Source organism: Pleurodeles waltl, chromosome 3_1 (assembly GCF_031143425.1).
Source record: "Pleurodeles waltl isolate 20211129_DDA chromosome 3_1, aPleWal1.hap1.20221129, whole genome shotgun sequence".
NCBI classification, from domain to species: Eukaryota; Metazoa; Chordata; class Amphibia; order Caudata; family Salamandridae; genus Pleurodeles; species Pleurodeles waltl.
Window position 1 is genome coordinate 1,141,987,746 of NC_090440.1, and position 18,708 is coordinate 1,142,006,453.

General features: G+C 43.3%; 1 protein-coding gene across 2 annotated transcripts in view; it reads right to left on the bottom strand.

Annotated features, from left to right (window-relative positions):
* The window catches only part of GLB1L2 (galactosidase beta 1 like 2), a 746,782-nt gene that overhangs the window by 640,917 nt on the left and 87,157 nt on the right, over positions 1–18,708 (bottom strand). For both annotated transcript variants that reach the window (XM_069224446.1, XM_069224447.1), the window contains exon 2: positions 16,307–16,495. In XM_069224446.1, coding sequence (XP_069080547.1) covers positions 16,307–16,495 — 189 coding nt within the window. The remainder of the gene's footprint in view (positions 1–16,306; positions 16,496–18,708) is intronic.

Consider the following 18,708-nt stretch of genomic DNA (forward strand, 5'->3'; position numbering starts at 1 on the left):
CACTGCCCTTGAACTGCAGAAAAGGGGATTTTACATGTTGCTGTTCGGAAGAGGTGGACTTCTGCTGTCTGAACTGAAAAGCTCTGCTGAAATCTTTGGGACTGCGAAAGGAGTGAAAGTCTTTTGCAGAAAACTGCAGTCCTAGTGATCTAGTAGTCATTCTACCTTCCTTGAATTGCTCCCGTGGGGCTTCAGCTTTTTGACCAAAGAGATGCTTGTCATCAAAGGGCACTCCCATCAGAGTGTTTTGGACATCAGCTGATAATCCTGATAAGTCCAGTGAGACATGTCACCTTAAAGTACCAGAAGAAAGTATCACTCTTGAAATGCAGTCAGCCGTGTCAAGGCCCGCCCTGATTATATGTCAGAAAGCATCCTGCCCGTCACGGACTGCCTCCACAAAATAACCCCTGAGGTGTTTGGATAAGTTGGGGACCACCATTGCGGCCAAGTCCCAAAGTGTGTGGGAGTAGCGCCCTAACAAACAGCATTCAGGGGGTTCAGTGCTAGATTGCCTAAACAAAAATCATTTTCCCTACTCTCTCTATTTTTTTGCATTTCCTGTCCAGTTGGTGGGTAGGGAAGGCTCCTGGGCTTAATACTGTTATAGAGTATGCCGGAACAAATAAACCTTCTGGAGAGGAATGGCACAAAAAGAAAACACAGTCCCTGGGGTCTAGTCTGTAGCAATATCTTATAGTGCACCTCAGCTCTGGACATGAACTAGGCTTGGACCAGGGCTACTTCACAGCCTCCACCAATGCCTCAATAAAAGGGAGGAGTGGCTTCACTATAGTCACAGCTGGCTATAATACATCAGTTGAGATACCTTGGTGGTACTCAAATTGATTTGATTTGAATTTGTAAAATACTTGAATTCCCTGAGGCATCTTGGCACTGCTACTGTCCGAAGGTATTAAGGGATAAAGGTATAAAGGAATCAGCTAGTTAGAGAAGAGATCGTTTTTTAGGGATTTCCTGAAGAAACGAAGGTTAGAACTTTCCTTCGACTCCAGGGGAAGGGAGAGCCACAATTTGGCAGTGCCAGTTATGAAGAGTCTGCCACCCCAATAAGCTCATCTAAACTTGGGGGCAACAACATACTGTATTACAGCGGAGCATTCTGAGAAGAGTGTCCCAGACAAATATATGTCTAAGATATTCAAGGACAGAGTTATGTAAGGCTTTAAAGGCAAAGCAAAGGGCCTTGATTCTATAAGCTTTTTTTTATAGGCAGCCAATGAAGCTTAACCACAGTCTGAGAAACATATTGATGTTTGGGGATCCTCAGTAGGAGATGTGCTGCTGCGTCCTGCAAAATCTGTAGCTTATGAAGGAATCAGTGCTGTATATGCAGATAAAGAGAATTGCCATAATCCAGTTTGAATATGGCAAGGGTGAGCACTATGGTTTTCTGCAGGTCCACAGGAATAAAAGGACATACTTTACTGATGATCTTCCAGGTGAAGAAAACTGAGGAAGTCAACGTGTTAACCTGATCTCCATATGACAACTTGTTGTCAGATGGAATGCCGAGGGTGAGGCCACTCCACCCAAAATCCCGCTTTCTTAAGTATGGCTTAGAAGGATGCCCTCTTCCCAGGGGTTGGATTAGGGGCTGGATCAATGTCACTATTCAGTGATAAATCCAACCCATTGATGTTCTGGTTGGTCTAAAGATCTGATGCGTCAGAGAAGGGGTGAGTATCATTATCATTAGTATAACCCTGTCCATCTGGAGATTGCTAGACCAAATCCAAACCAAATAGGTTAGGAATAGCATTCTAATACTGGCTTTGGGCATTAGACCTTCCTATTAATATTGTTCTTCCTCAAAGAAGTGCTGAACTTCTCTTAACAAGTTCAGCCTTTGACTTGTTGCAGGAAGGGATACCTGAGGGTGTGGTAGAGGAGGAGGGAGGGGAAGGGGCACTGGGGATGTTGAGGGTGTCAACGGCACTGGAATCGTCACCCTAGTCAGCATCAGGAGCTGTGCTGGGTCATGGGTCAGAATCAAAATCAGAACTAGTAACCCTGTCAAGGGCCCCGGTGGAAAACCAGATCCAGGCAGTGTCAGGTGAAACCAGTAGGGGACAAAAGGACTGTTCAGTGCTGAAGGAGAGACACTAAGGGGAGCCCCACGTGGTCCCACGGGGTCAACAGGTGCACTGGAGGGGACTGCAGCTATCCAAAGCATGTCCAGCACAGCCTGAAGGAATAAGGCTGGATCTGTCCCGGTTTGGAGAACTCAGGGTATACCAGTGCCATTATTACCCCTGCCTCTGGAGGAGGTGACATTGGTGCTGTGAGGGGAGTGAGGACAATGTCTCTAACTATACCTCCAGAAAAGTAGGAGTGAGGGGAAAAGCCAGATGTGGAGACTTGCTTGTGGATTTTGATCTTGTGGTAAAAGAGGAATGCTTTGTTTTCTTCTTGTGACTCCTCGTTTAGAAAATGGGGAAGAGCGATATAGAGACCTGGACCTCATCCTGGGCCTCGACTGATGACATTCCCAATGGTCATCTCAGGGACAGACCATGAAGAGTTTGGCATCCCTGTCCCTGATAGCCTTTAGGTTGTGTTTTGGAGGCAGAATAAAAAGTCAAGCCTCAAAAAGACACACTTGCTGCAGAACCTAAACCATGACTTCTTTGGTGGGGACATGTCTCTAGAACAGCATCTTAAACAGCAATGCAAAAAGAAACTCTGTGCTCGTCTTGAAAGGCGCAGAAAAAAATGGAACAGACGTCAGGACCTCAGGGTGGATTTTATATGGCTCCAGTGACATCAGAGCGAGACCATTTCGGACACTGAGTCAGACCTCTGCTAACTCAGGTGAACTATGTCAGATGTTTCCAGACTTGCTCCTGTGATATTCAAATGCAAGGAATCTGCCTAGAATTATCCGTGAGAATTATACTGAAAGGGGACCTCAGGGACTGGTGTTGCAGCAGGAGGGTCTGGAAGTATGATCATTTCCCTTTTTAGAAATTGTGCCCCTTCCCTGGTAAATCTTTTGGAAGTGAAGTTAGTGAAGGTCACAGAAGAATAAACTTACCTTCCGTAACCCTCTGGGAAAAACCCCTAGAGTACCGCTGATGGGTCTGTTGAATGGAGGAACTAACCCCAGTGAGCAGGATGTAGCTCTACTGGTTTCAAATCTCTATAAGGCCACAACAGCTTTCTAGCTGAAAGGCCTAGATACACCCAAAGGGCATATCCGCCAAAAAGGCCTCGCAGTCCTCAGGGAAGGCAATGAAGCTCACAGAGGCAATTCTTCTAAAACGGGTGCCGAAGGAGTGGGAAACAGAAACTATATTGTCTAATCTGATATGTAGAGTATACTTTGCAGCATCATGTGCATCTAGTTCTTTCTGGGCAACGAACTATGTTACCATTACCTCATTTGTTTTTTTTATAGAAGGAGTTATTAACCAAAGGAATTACATCAGGAGTCTTTACATCACAGGTAGGTTTTCAATTTTTTACTTCCCAGGTAAGTTCGTTTTAAGCGTCTTAATCTTATCAATGTACGTTATGGAGTTTTTAGAACTCAGTGGTGGGTAGTGCATAGAGGTTGCAAGGTGCTTTATGACTCAGAGATGGGCAGTGCATAGTGGTAGTTTTGAGTTTTCAGCCTCATGGATGGGTAGTATATAGGGGTAGTAGGAAGGTTTTAGGTTTAAGGTCATGGTAGTTTAAAATCTAACAATAAAAAAAGTAAAATACATGACAATAAATTCAATTAAAATTAATGCTATTTTAATATGAAACAAACTTAATTATTACAAGATGTAATTACATTTAAAATAAATAATCACATGACACACATACATGTGATAGTAATACTTACAAACTTACCAGCAAAGGCACTCCCCAAATGTAATGATATGTGATGAAAAGGCACTCCTGATGTATTGACTGCAATGTAATGACTTCCGATGTAAACTCTTGAGAAGGAGCAACTGACTTCAGACAAAGGAATTGCTCATATCCTCCTGCAAGTCCAGCCACACCTTGTGAGCCATGTCACAAAAGGCATGTGTATAGTAACACAGGAGGTAAACTACTTTCAAGGAGCACAGAGTCAAACTGGCAGCAGAAAATATGTTTTTGCCCACGGAGTCACTACTTTCTGATTCGCTCTTCAGTGGAGTGGCTGGAAAGTATTTGATTTCAACTTACTGTTAGAGGCTTGCACAGCAACACTCTCTGGGGTTGGGTGCCGTGTCAAGAACTGAGGGTCACCAAGTGCTGGTCTGTAATGTTTTGCAATAGTGCAACTCACTGGTTGAGCCAAGAACAGCTGCTAGGATTTGGGGATTTGGCCAGTCAGGAGTTAATTGAAAGGCAAGTAGGGCTCAGAGGTAGATGGTCATGGTTACAATATTTGTGCAAGAAGCTTAACTCTAGTCTTCTCAGTACTGAGTGGTAATTTGAGGACTTCTACAGCCCTGGAAATCACTACCACAGAACAGGCACTTTTCTCCGTAGGGGGCCCAAGAGCTAATTTAAAGAATACACCGGAGTGATATCAAAGCCACTGGTGTTTTGGAAGTCAACATAACGGCCAAACTCTGTATATTGAGGAGAGAGCAAATTATCTGCCTCCTCATCGTCATAATCTTACTGTTGAACATGTTGGGGACCTTATACAGCATTAAAAACCGATCCGAAACATTTCCTTCATACTCTAGAAGCACTGCTGCCTTGGCAGAGGAAATGGAAGAAACCCTTCATTAGCTTGAGCATTAGCTCTGATGGTAGTATATTTCAACACTCGAAGATTCCTTGTCAAGAATTGTTCCTGATGCAACATCAGAGTCGGGAGAGTTCCAGAACCGGTGTTAATAGAACTTGAGATGGCACTGATGGATGATCAGATTGCAAGGCCTAAGGCAGAGGAGTTGAGACACAGCACTTTGGTGAGTGGGAGAATGCAGACTTCACCTTAGGTCAGGCAGCACTGAGAATCAGCCCACTGGCAGAAGCCAAACTAGAAGTCCCCATGAGTCTGGGTTGACGATGGCCGAGGAATCTCAGGGCACATTGGCTCTAGAAGCAACATAGGGTCCGACTCAGATGCTGAAGTTGGAGTCGGATGTCATGAGCACCAACTGTTTAATCATGTCCTGGATCGGGCGCGTCTGGATGCTCAGGAGCCTCGGGTGCACTTCTTGTGCTCTTTCTTTGAATTTTCTCTGGGCTTGTCTTTGGACTTATGTTTTTATCTGCGTGACAAGGGCGACCAAGATCGACCCTGCATCTCATGTTCATTACTCTTTTCCTGACGGCCTTCGGGTGCACCATAAGCAGAGCTCACGCACGACCATAAAAACATATGCTTCCGACACATGCGGCACAGCTTCAATCCTGTTGTCTATGAGTGGCAACATCCCTGCACTCTGCCAAGATAAGATTTTAAACGCTTTGGTGAAAAACATAAAATCAATATCCACATCTTTGGGGACCACAAAGCTGGTGCCCTTTTGCAGCTCTGTGTATTTATGTCAGGAAGAGGGTTGTAGTCACGACAGACAGACAATTATGTCGTAGGGGCTATTGCAAGAGTTCTCCGCTCCAGTCTAGCCTCTCGGGAGATGCACAAGGTGAAGAATCTGTAGTTAGAGGTACCCATCAGAAGATATAGGGCTGACAAACCATTGATACATTAATCACTTGAAGGAAAAAAAGCTGTGCAACTAAAAATGGAATACATCGAAACTGATGTGAAAGAGAGAATGGTTATGAAGGCTTGTAGTTAATATGGTTTCAAACTTTTACAAAATGTTGTTGGCTCTTGACACTGAATACTAACAGATCACTGCACATCAGGAAATAACATGCTGTAACTAATAATGGCCACTACAACTACAGTCAACCAGATGCTTAAACGTTACCAGCAATGTGTTATTTGCACATCATAAGCATTTATATGCTATGTGTCAGTGTACAAACCACAAAAGAACAAAGAACGTGTTTCCAGTCAGCAAACGGCAGCGGTGATTAATGATAATATTTTCAAGTCTGTCCGCATGACAAGATGCGCATTCTGGTATTTCCCAACACAAACAACAGATTTGGGCATGAGGTGGCATGCTGGCCAAGAAAAACCACAGCTTCATGGCTCGTCAGTGCAATAATGGTTGCTAAGAATTTACAAACAAGTTTTTATATTTTGTTCATGTTCATTGCCGGGTGTACATATGATCTACATATGAGCTATATATATATAGCCAATTTTTAAAATAGGCAATAACATTCCAGTGACAACCAAATATAATGCTACATTGTGAATCAGTAGCAAGTCAAACAAAAGTTCACATTTATGTAATTGTCTTAAAATATCTGCTGCATTAGACCAAGAAAGAAGTGAGAAGTCAGCAACTAACGGAGGATGTTGAGTTCTAAACATTGACCAACGTACTAGTGATATTTTATTAGCATATTTGTATAGTTTATAAAAAAATAAGGGGACGGGGAGTTTTTTGAGGTCCAGTGTACAGCCTCCCTAACTATAAAAAAAACCCTCTAAGGTACACTGTTCCTAAAAGAAGGAAAAACAAGAATATGGGTCCTCAAGACACTTCTAAAATTAGAAGCAAGAACCCTCACACATCCAATGGATGTCATCTTCATCATAGGGTTTGCTCCTCGTCAGACTGGTGCTGCAATGTCTGACGGGCCCCACTCAGGGGCACTTTGCCAGTGATCTTGAATGTGAAGTGTGTGCCGTGACAAAAACAGTGGGAATAAAGTAAACCTACAGTCAAGAAAAAGCAGGAGAAAAAGAAAATGACTTAAAATTGGCTCAAGAACCTCAACAACAATTGTTTAACTTAAACTCTGAGGATCTTGGTCAAGATTAAAAAACGCATGAGAGTGGGTGAGGAAATAATGTTCCTCCACTCTACTCAACTAAAAAGGTAGTGAGGGCACTTTCCTTCTCGCTACAATAGGGTCAACATGTTTCACACCTCAAGGGTCCAGATGGGTCACATGGCGAAGCCCGTCTGGACCATTAAGTCTGCAGCTCTCATGCCAAGCAATGGGGCTCCACTTCTGGCATAGTCTACGGACTTCTTGTCTACTTAACAGCATTTAAAGGGCACTCGATGCTTGTGAGCCACATGCTCTAAACTCAACAATCACATGAGGCCCAGATTTAAGGATTGGTAACCAAATGTGCATTGTGAACTGAGGACATAGCTCTCACCTGCCAGAAATTATGCTAAGTTGTTCTATCAAAAAGTTTCAAAGAGATCAGCCCACAGATTCACATTGCTGCTTCTTTCCATCAAAAATCGAAGTTCGTATTCTCTTTGTCAGAAGGAGAAACAGCAGGGCTCATGCCGCCATGATATCTACTATTCATCCCTGTAGCCACCAAACAATCCTGCGATGGGCTGCTTCTTAAATACTGGAGAATACTGCATGGGCAAGCTGCACACAGACTTAACTTCCGGGGAAGTACCTGTGAAGTGCACTTTCAGAGATCCAGGCAATGTATTTACCATAATGCAATCAGGTTAAGGTAAATACAATAGCCAGACCCTCACAATGCTTCAAAATGCATCTGTGCATTTTACTTGTTTTTCCAGTGGATCAGGTCCAACTCCTCTTCATGGATGGAAAAAAGGAGGGAAATTCTAGCATTTCACTTTTTGACAATTTCAAAGGTCACATAGTCACCATCTCTTTTCAGCACTGGCTCCTCCTAAGATGGATGAGGGATCTGCAGCTCTTTTGTAGCTATGAGAATCACAACCCATACCACCAATATTACCTACACTGACAACAGTCCCAACATGTGCATACAATAGTTTTTCCTTGTTGTATTATGTTATAGAAATTAATTGTTTTGCTTTCTTCTCTGGCCCAAGATGGCGGCACGATGGACTGGTGTTGGCCCAATAGGGCAAGATGAAACCCTTGGAAGGTGGTGCTTATGCAGAGCCCTGTAGAATATGGTATTTGCCCTCTTCTGGGCCGTAAAACCGAGGGCTCTCAAATGGCGACCACCCTCCCAGGCAGTAATAGAAGGTGCACAACACTTTTTATCCCAGAGGAGGCCCCAGGAGCCCTGTGGCCATTGTTGCTCCTGGGGGAGGAGGACAGCTCCAGAGTCACTGAACTCCTACTATCCCTGCAAATATCTGGTGCTGCTCCTGTTTCACTTGTGGGGATAGGGAAAGGTGCTGCCAATGGCCCTAGAGAAAAGCTGTGAGTAATCTTCTGCCTAGTCAATAGGTAGGAAGAGTCCTCTGTTAATGACTGCCAGTTCAAAGACTATACAGGAGTCCATCGGTTGGCCCCAGGGTAAACTTGTCTGGAGAACTGAGGGATACTTGGTCTTTCAGTTCAGTGTGAAGTGACACAAGTCTAGGGCCCTTAAAGAGAAGCAGGAATTTGTCAACCAGTGGCTGTCCCATTAGGGGCCTTCAGCTGGAACACTGGGGGCAATCAGTTAACAATGGGTTATGGACTCCATAACAAAACTGACTGCAATAGTGACCAGTATGGATTAGGATCTCAGGTACTGAAAAGAAAGTTATTAGGAGGAGCCTACCTGGTGCAGCAGCGTCATTGCTGCCCTATCGGGTGAGAGGCGCCTTGATTTGGGACTCTTGCCGTTCATGAGGGGGCTTTCCCCCCGCACCATTCTCACACTGCAAGACCCTGCTGCATCTTGTGCCGGTGCGTAGTGGGAGACCTTAACCCTGGCTCTTCTGTGTCACCCCCACCTTGAAGTGTCCTGGTTTGTGGTGGGCTTTGCCTCCCACCTTGTGGTACAGACTGTTGGACATTCTTGTTGGAAGTACAGCGACACTCCTGCGGGATCTGACATTGGACTACATTCACTTTTTGGATACCCTTTGGCACCTGGGACACTACTCCCCGCGATCTGTGCCAAACCCGCTGGGACAGTGGTGCCCTGCTTGATCCTGTCTCCCTCAGCTCACTAGTGCCATTCCTCAGGCACCTGCCCGCACAATACTGTGCCAAGAGATAAATCTTCCAGAGAGAGCTCAGTAATCTCCTTATGGTCGAAATCCTCCTTGCCAAATATGTCTGCCAAAAGGGACCTTCCCTCGCAAGCCCCTGAAACCTCTGCAGCTCCACTCATCACTCAAGAGTACATGGCTCAGTTCCTCAGTGATATTAGGCAAGAAATGGGCTCCTCAAAGGCAGACTTTAACACCTACATCCAGGACCTCTGCAGAGATGAGACAGAAGTGGGCACCTTGGTGATCTGGAGCACACAGATTTTTGCTCTGAGGCCAGTAGCTGCTGATGCAGTGGGACCTCACCCTAGAGGACCAACAAGTAGAGCTTCAAACTAAACAAATGACTTAGAAAAACGCAGCTGCAGAAATAACATCCTTGTCCGGGGTGTTCCCCGGGTGTGGATATGATGGCCTTCAAAGAAGCAAGGGAGACCGGCCACTGATTCTGGTTCATGATCACCGGGTCCCTCCATGGTGGGCAGACCTGACGCCTCACCAGATATCTTAACAAGGGTACATTTTTTAGAGGACAAGGAGGCACTCCTCAGAGTGAGCCGGGCAGGGCAGACCTGTTTTTTAGGGGACATACTCTACAGATCTTTCAAGACCTCTCACCAGCAACTCTTAAAGAACAAATAGACTTCAGGCCGGTAACTGAGAAACTTCGGGAGATGAACAGTAATACTAATTGACCCACCCTTTTGGTGCGCTTTTCCGGATCAATGGCAAACAACGGCATGACACCAGGCCCCTGCTGGGACTGCCCAATAAATCTCTGGACCGAAGATCCGAGCCCACAACCACAACCTGTTTTTTTTTTTTTTACACCTGGGGGTATAGTTCCCCCAATCTTCAATAGCATTGGATTATTTCCCTTCCTTCTCCGTTTGTTGCCAAGTTGATATTGTGTTTAGTTTCTTTGAGACTATACGTAGTCAAAACATTATTTTGGATCTAACTTGGATGCAGTTATTTGTATGCCCAATTTAACATGGGATTGTTTGCTAAACGTGTTGTACTACATGTTTCCAGTACCCAGATCTGCACTCCATGGGGGCATTATGATCTATATTGTTATTGTTTTTTAGCCAGGCCATATGATCTTTCTGCAGTATTGCCTATTTCATACTTTGTATTGATTTCGTCCCAATAGCATGTTGAATTGCACTGACTTTGTATCTTACCCACCCTCGATGGTCCTTCAATTGAGGTCCTTTGCTACAGCTTGCTTGTATTGTATCGAGGTTCAGGTCTACATGCGCACTGTACGAGTGACTATGCATCCTTTATTATGTGTTAAGTACTTTTCTTTAATGTATTAAAATTCAACAAACGGATTATGGAAAAAAGTTGGGTGTTAGAAACTGGATTTCTGATGGGAAGAGATATGCAGCCCGCCCAAGCAGGAACCACAATCCTATTCAGTCGCAAACACACTGAATTAGCCTGTGCTTACCCCTTGGTAGCTTGGCACAGAGCAGTCATGCTTAACTTAAGAGGCGATGGGTTAAGTATTTGTGGAACACTTCAAACAGTAAGACAGTGAAAACACCACAAAAAAGACGTCAAATCTTGTTAGAAAAATAGAGCTTAATTTAAGAAATTAAACAAGACCAAAATGACGAACATTCGAGTAGAACTTGAGATATGAATTTATAAAGAATAAACTGTGAAATTGAGCTTAGAAAAAGAAGTGCCAACTGGGGATATCTGATCATGCTGGACCGGGACTAGGTCAAAAGTTGAGGGTGATGGCAATGGAGGGTGGGCTGGCTACAGGGACCCTGTTGGGCCCACTGAACAAAAGTAACTTAATCCTGGTTGCGTTGACGTCAAAGATGTGCGAAGCAGGCTGAATCAATGTGTCTATGTTGATCCCCGCTTGGGAGGTGATGCATTAATCCTTTCCTCGCAGTAGCAAAGATGTATTGATTTTCTCCATGTAGCAGCATTGATACATTTTGGCAGCTCCAAAAGTGATGCGCCATGGTCGATCTGCACTGGAGAGGAAATGTGTCAACTCTGATCCACACAATGGGGACTGATACACCACTTCAGATCCTTGCAACAGGGGCCATGAATCGGTTATGATCCTTGCAGCGGCAGCAATGTATTGATTTTGACTGTAGCAGCACTTTATACCCACCGCCAAGGGCCCAAGACAGGATTGGCTCCACTTGGCAGGACAAGACTCACAGTTGGTAGAGTCCAGGTGCTGGTTTAGGTGAGCTGAAAGTCTTTTGTGTCCCTGAGGCTACAGAAAACAGGAGGCAAGCCAGCAAGCCCTTGGAGTCACTTTGGTTCTGGGTTGGAGAGATGCAGGTACAGTCTTTATCACTCCCAGGCATGAAGGACATCAGCAGGCAGCAGGTCAGCAGAGCAGGCAGGAGTCCAGCAGAGTAGCAGTCCAGCAGAGTGTCAGTCCTTTCAGCACAGCTGCCCTTTTTCGTGGTAGAGCATCGACAGGTCCAGGGTGTCCTGAGTTGGCGGTGTCTGAGGTCCAGTACTTATACCCAGTTTTGCCTTTTAAGTGGAGGAGACTTCAAAGGAATGCCTACAAAGTCCAGGGAACACTTACCCTTCCTGCCCTAGCTCCAGACTCACTACACGGGGATATGCAGCCCTTTGTGTGGGGACAGGACACAGCCTATTCAATTGTGAGTGTCAGCTCCTCCCGCCCATCCTGCCTAGGATGGCCATCAGAATGTGGATGGCCCGTCAGTCACACCCAAACTCCCTTTGTGTGTGGCTGCCTAGAGGGAATACACAAACCTCAGCTATCACCCACCCCAGGCATGTATTCAGAGACAGGAAGAAGGCACCAAATGGCTAAAGTGAGAAAATGCCAACATTATAAAAGTGTCATTTTCAGAATTTTAATTTAAAATCCAACTTCATCATAAATTGTGATTTTAAATTGTGATTACAGAGACACCATACCCAGGGGTCCCATCACTTTCCAATCAGAAATTACTCTTATAAAACGCAATAAGGCAACCCAATGTTATCCTATAGGAAAGACAGGCCTTGCAGAAATAAAAAACTAATTTAAGAGTTTTTCACCACTAGGACATGGACAACTTAACAAGACATGACTTACTTTTCACATACACTGCACTGTGTCCTTGGGCTGGCCAGAGCCTACCTTCAGGGTGACTTATATGTAGAAAAAAGGAAGCTTAGTGCCTGGCAAGAGGATTAAATTGCTAGGTTGACATGGCAGTTTAACAGTGCACACATAGGCAGTTTTGAATAGCAGGTCTGAGACATGTTAAGGGGGTGGCACAATCAGTGCTGCAGGCCACTAGTAGCATTTAATTTACAGGCTCAGGGCACAGGTAGTGCAACATTATTGAGGATGTACAAGTAAATTAAATAAACCAATTGTGAATAAGTCAGTAATACCATGCAGAGAGCATACACACTTTAGCACTGGTTAGAAATGTGTCTTAAAGCCAGCAAAAACGGGGTCAGCAAAATAGGTCTGAAAGCAAAAAGTTAAGGGAAACCAGGATTCTAGGTTTAACAGAGGGCAGCTGAAAATAACATCCTTCCTGCCAGTCATTCTGGCGATGAGTTTGCAACATCGTTGATTAATGTTTGTTCCCTAAACCCTTGAGAGAAATATGTCAGAATTCTGGGCCAATTCATATATGTAGTTTTTTCTAAATCACTTGACACAGTGATCATAGTATCCTACAGATTAGATTGTCCCAGTTTGATGTTAGGAGTACTCTAAGACAACAGCTAAAATATGATGTGACAGAAATGGAAGAGCCTGAACCTCACTCACCTCCCAACAGATGTATTAGCTGTACATCAGCCTTGTGTGTTGGTTAAAATGGAGGAACCATCAATTTAGAGATTACTACATTCAAATCCCAGGGAGAAGAAGGCCTTTTAACTGGAGGAAACCCTTCCTTAAGACATGCCAGCAAATCATTTAATCAGTAGGATAGTGAAAAAACAAGCCAGAAGATTAAGTAGTACTGTCTCTTCATGCATGTTCTTGGGTCCACCTACTCTCTCATACACCACAAGCAGAATCTCTTCCACTTTCCACTTAGATGCATTGGCTGAAAGGTATCATACAGATAACAGGAAGCTTGAAGTGTTGATACTGCAAGACCTCAGCAGCCATGCAATCAAGCTCAGTGATTAAGTGCTGGGGATTGAAGATTCAGCTTCAAACCCAGAAAGCATCACCGACCTGATCAGCAGAATCTCAAGACGGTCCAGATTCCACTACTGCCGAAGTGAATGCCATGCTACGAGAATCATCTTTGCATTGCGGAAAATCAACTTGGTATTCACCTTGGAAAGAAGGGGGGATAAGAAGAACACCAAAGATCCACTATACAACTTATATGGAGAGTGCTCCCAAGGGAACAAGGCTCTGAAAAACTAAAGGCGTAAGCGAGGCATTTTACATTTTCTTCAGCTGCAAGGAAGTCTGTTCCTGGATGCCTCCAACAGGAGAAAATGTTTTCCAGGAATCTGTTGTTTAAAACAAATTTGTGCTTTTTAACACGTGGCAACTCAAGCCGCCTGCTTTTGTGTTTTGCAGCCCTGGAAGGTGCATCACTGTCAGCTCAGTGCCTGTCACCAACATCTAGCACCAAATTGAGCTTCCTGAGAGAGCACCTTGAACTTTCTACCCCCTTTTTTGTTCACATAAACATCATTGGCATTTTGTCCGCTTTGAGTAAAAGAGGGCTCAGTTTGATCACTAGTAAAACTTCATTTCCAGATAAACTACCCTCAATTCCAACACATTGATGTGATATTCCTACTCCCAAGGAGACCACAGCCCCTGAGCCATCAAGTTGTCCAAGTGGACCCCAGTGCTCCAGAGATGTGTGTGTTATCTGTTATCACTGTCTGTGAGGTCAGCAAAGGACAGAGTGATACAACAGGAAGAAGGTTCTTCTTCTTGCACCACCTCAAGAACTGTAAGGCATGTGAAAACAGTTATACTTTGTCTCCCTAACTGTTTGACTTCTGGCATCATTATTCTCCCAGCAGTGCTTAATTTGAGCTGGTGGTTTCTGGTGCGGGACACTGGCTCTTATTTTTGGTGGCCGGCACTTATTTTTCCGCATCAGGCAACTACTGCAAGCAAAAGATGCATTTGGGAAAGACAGAAAAGTGTCACAAAGGGAGAAATCAGAAAGCTGCAAGAGTGAGTTCAAGAAACAGGAAGTGGCTGTAAATGGATTAAAGTGGCCTGAGATAACTTTGATATTATGCTGCAGCCTCAGTATTCTGTGCTCGCACATTTAATTGCATCATCCACGTATTTCAGAAGAAAAGCTTTGGGCACCAACATGTTTTCATTTACAAACTAAGCACTGTCTCCCATACATTATTTCAGGGAGTCTCAAGATCCATCTTGTGTCCCGGATCAGAAGCCCAAAAGCAAGGACATTTGACAAACTGAAAGTTTCTGAAGGCGTTGAAAATGAAGGCATGTCTGACATATTGAAAGGCACCTCTTTTGGAAAAGAGATATTTTTACTTTTTTCATCCCATGGAATGCCCCGAGTATGAAATTGTTTGTATATGTATTATATTGTTTGTATTGTTTTAAATGTATTTACTTATATTCAGTAAAAGACCCGGCTTGAAGAGTAGTCTAACCAGAGTAGTACTGTTAAAATCAGGCCTTGAAGACATTGTGAATGTGAGGAAGCATTGATTAACCAGTCCTCCAGATATGGATAACTAACACTCCCTTTCTGTAGAGATACGTTAGACTCATCGCTACAACTTTTGAAAAAGCTCTAGGAAGCTGTTTCCAAACTGTGGATCGCAGCTCACTGGTGGGTCCTGAGACAATGTTTGTTGGGTCACTAAAGTCTAAGCAATACATAAAGATGCATTTAAATTCTTTATTTATCCTGCCAATCCTGCTGCGTTTCAAAGAAAGAGGTGAAATATCAGGCTATGTCTTCTGACAAACTGCTGCTTTATTTATTGTTGGTGTTTACAAACTCCTCTCACTTTTCAGCCAGAGAAAGAAAAGTAAAATGAGTTATGTGACAATCTTTTTTTGTAACACACAACAAAATATAAATACCCGAAAATGATCTGTACACATTCAGCAGTTAGGAAAGCAAGAACTGAAGCATTTTCTTTTATTCTGAAATGAGATGGAAACAAAGATTTTAATAAGATCAAAATAAATCAAGACTCTTTACTTGGTGGTGGACAAATGAGGAATATTTTGCTGCCTTGGACCTTGCCCCATACTTACCTTAACTCCAGAAGAAAAGTCCTACAAGTCATTGCCAAGTAACCGTATGTAGAATATGTTTCTTTCCCATAGGAGTCTAACCTATCACTGGCAAGTGCTATCAAGGAAATATTGGAAGTACGGGTGGTGGAGTAAACGTTAGAGATTAAGAGGTAGCTATAAACAACTTAAATGAAGAGATGTACAAATGTATTTGGTTGACCAAAGTGCTAAAACGGGCACAGCCTATTCAGTGACCTGCACCTACCCCATTGTGCTGACTGTTGTTTTGAAAACATTTGCAATTTCTGAAAAAACACATCCGGTACAAGTACTAAGAATATTATGACTTTTACAGGTCCAGAATTGCTGCCCTGTCTGTAGTAAACAAGCACTGGCAAACCCGATAAATCTCACATGTGACAAATTTTGACTTTGCCAATACATTTTTTGGGAATAGTATTTCTTTTGTTTAGTTTTAAGAAAAATCACCTAAACACAGTGACTATATTGGAATGGTTTAAAAAATCCATCTAAATAGCTCTGCTTGCCGAATGCTACAGTGAGCAGATTTGATTAAGCAAAAGGAATGGGGGGCAAATGAGGGGAGCTAGTAAATTATAAAGAGTGCGAGGGTCCAAAAAGAGGGAGAAGGGGCAGGGAGAGACACGCTGAGAGAGAAAATAGTCCCTCATACATGTCACATTATGACATCAGCTGTGGAAAGATACAACTCATCCAAGCAAAACACATGGGGATACAAATGCAACTTAGGTGGGACAAATACAAGAATAGAGAGGAAAGCAATGGGTCAGTAATAGGGAACTCAGATAGACAAGAAAGCCATCAAATCATGAAAAAAGGGCAGACACAAAGCCCTCTCTGAGTCCACTTTGAAAACAATAGGCCGGTTCCCCAACAGTCTGCTGAGCCTGACTATAGAAGAGACCTAAATAGGCTAGGGTGATGAAGTGCATGTCCAAACAATATATCTTAGAATGATCTAACCAACACACTTTTAACAAAGCCTTGGCTCATTGGTGCCATGACTCTCAGAACTTACGTAGTGAGTGTGTTCAAACCACAGGCCTTCATCTTCAGCATCCGGTCTTTCCAATATTCGCGAGGCACTCTGAAGTAATGTAGGGAACCTCCCAATATTTGAAAAGGCATTCCTTCCAGAAGAAACAGTGATCCACCAGTCTGCAGTCCCGTGTGCCGGCTCAACATTTTGAAGGGGAGAAGGTCCAATCTACAATCAGAGAGAACAAGTGTTATTAAAGAGTCTTAGCTTTCTAAATAAATCATCTATATGCCAGTGATGTGGTTATATTGCTGTACAATATTATTATTGCTTTGATCACAAAGCCTTTTGAATTAAAGTTATGAAAACATACAATGAATTGGTACGGAGGGTGAAACTGGATGCAGGTTATTGCGCCCGGCAGTTAGCTGCTCCTGAGATTATAGAGTCTCTAAATCAATCTCTGCACAGAGATGGATATGGGAAGAAACTCATATGTTAACTTGCTGAGTTTGCATGGCACCATTCTGTGTTCACTAAAACGGGTAAATTTCTTCATACTTTCCTGAATGGGGCGCCATTAATATTAATCTGAAACTGGAAAAATGAATTTACATAATAATAATCAAACATAAATACTAGTCTAACACCTACGCAGTAATATTTGAAGAAACCTCAAAATGTATAGGGATATGATCCCTAAAGGAAGCAAAATCCAAATGTCGCTAAGGGAGGATGTTTTGATGCTTTGCCAACACAGTTTGACAAGTCCTTTAAGACGTTGTGAACGTCCATTACTAAACTAAACTACTTTAACTTACCACAATTTCAATACGACAGGGACTTCTAAGTATTCACTCTAATGATAACTATGTAGACTTCAAAAAGCAAAGAAAACGTACATTATTTCTTAAATTTCTATGTACATGTGTCTAGACACATTTTTCTCTATGTGCAAGGACTCATGTCAGAACAAAAAACAGTAGACGAGGAAGAGCTTTTGTTGAACCTCTACATGATGAGTATTTCTACGCCAGCTAATTATTTGACTGGTCAGCAGTTGTGTTACTCCACTTCTAAACTGCTTACATCGCAAGGCAATTCATGGTGAGGTGTGGATTCACTGCAAAGAGGTGTGGTGTTAGATTAGTTCTGACTGGAGCTCAGACATAACCACCTCTGCTACTGCCACAACTAAATATCTGTAACGCCCTCTGTATTCTTTAATATGGCACTTGCGCCTCCATTCACTTCGTGTGACAACCACTTCTGAATTGTCTTCTGCTTGTATTTACTGTTGGTTGTTTATATGGAAAAGGTGGAAAATACAAGTTCATGCCGATTTTCCAATTTGTGTTTGGGGTCTTTAGCATGAAAATACTGGCCATGCTTGCGAACAGCTCATCAGGTGGCAACCCCTCCTATGTGGGGGACTGGATAATTGACTAACATTGGGATTGTCGGAAGTTCACTCAGTTTTTACTGGCATTAACATGAAAACGCTGGCCATGCTAGTAAAATACTGACCACATACAAACCCACCCATGTGATAGTGCGGATCCCGGAATAGCATTGGGATTAAAGTTAAACCAGTTGAGCCTAGAAGGTTCAGTGCAGTGTCTGATCTGAGAGGCAAAGACGATGCTCCCAACTGATGAGGGGCTTGTGTGTGAGCAAGATCTGAATGGAAATGAGCTGAGGTGTATTAGCTCTTCAGCTGCTTATCCCATATGGCCTAAAGCTGCATGAGTTATCTGACTGCTCAGGAGGGAGTGCAAAGAGGGCTCTTTCACTTGCACTTACATGTTCCTCAATTTTACAGTACGATGGGGGGAGGTGGGCCTTGAAAATGTGCTGATGGACTTGCCATATCAGAGGCTCAGTGCTTGCTGCAGGAGGCAAGCAGTAGGTGTGCATGACGTGGTGCTAGTATTCAGGATATATAATTTACACTCTACGATGTTAGTGGGGAATCAACACAGTCTGGAATAGTATAAAACAGCTGAGCTCTTCCATTTGGTACAATAAAAGCATGATCAGCTTCCCATCTTTGTCTAGTAGCTCAGAGTTCAAGTCCTACGTTGTACTACTTCTCCATTGCTGGGTCTCTTAAGGTTATAACAAGTAAAACAATATGAAATAGGAATTGGCAAAGTCAAACGACCTAGTTTTAATTTGGTAATGTATGCAAACACATGCATGCACAAACCAGCTTGTAGAATAAAAAGAAGGAAAAACACAGGAGGCATAAAAAGTAGTATATACATTTGCGCTATCACAAAAGCAAGAATGGATGCTTGCTTTAGAAAACCCAGTGACTGGGATAAGGGCTAAAGGGGTAAAAAAGGTGATTTAGGAGTTTATGGGCCTGATTTATAGTTTGGTGGATGGGATACAACATCATAAATGTGGTGAATATCCCATCCACCGCACTACAAGTG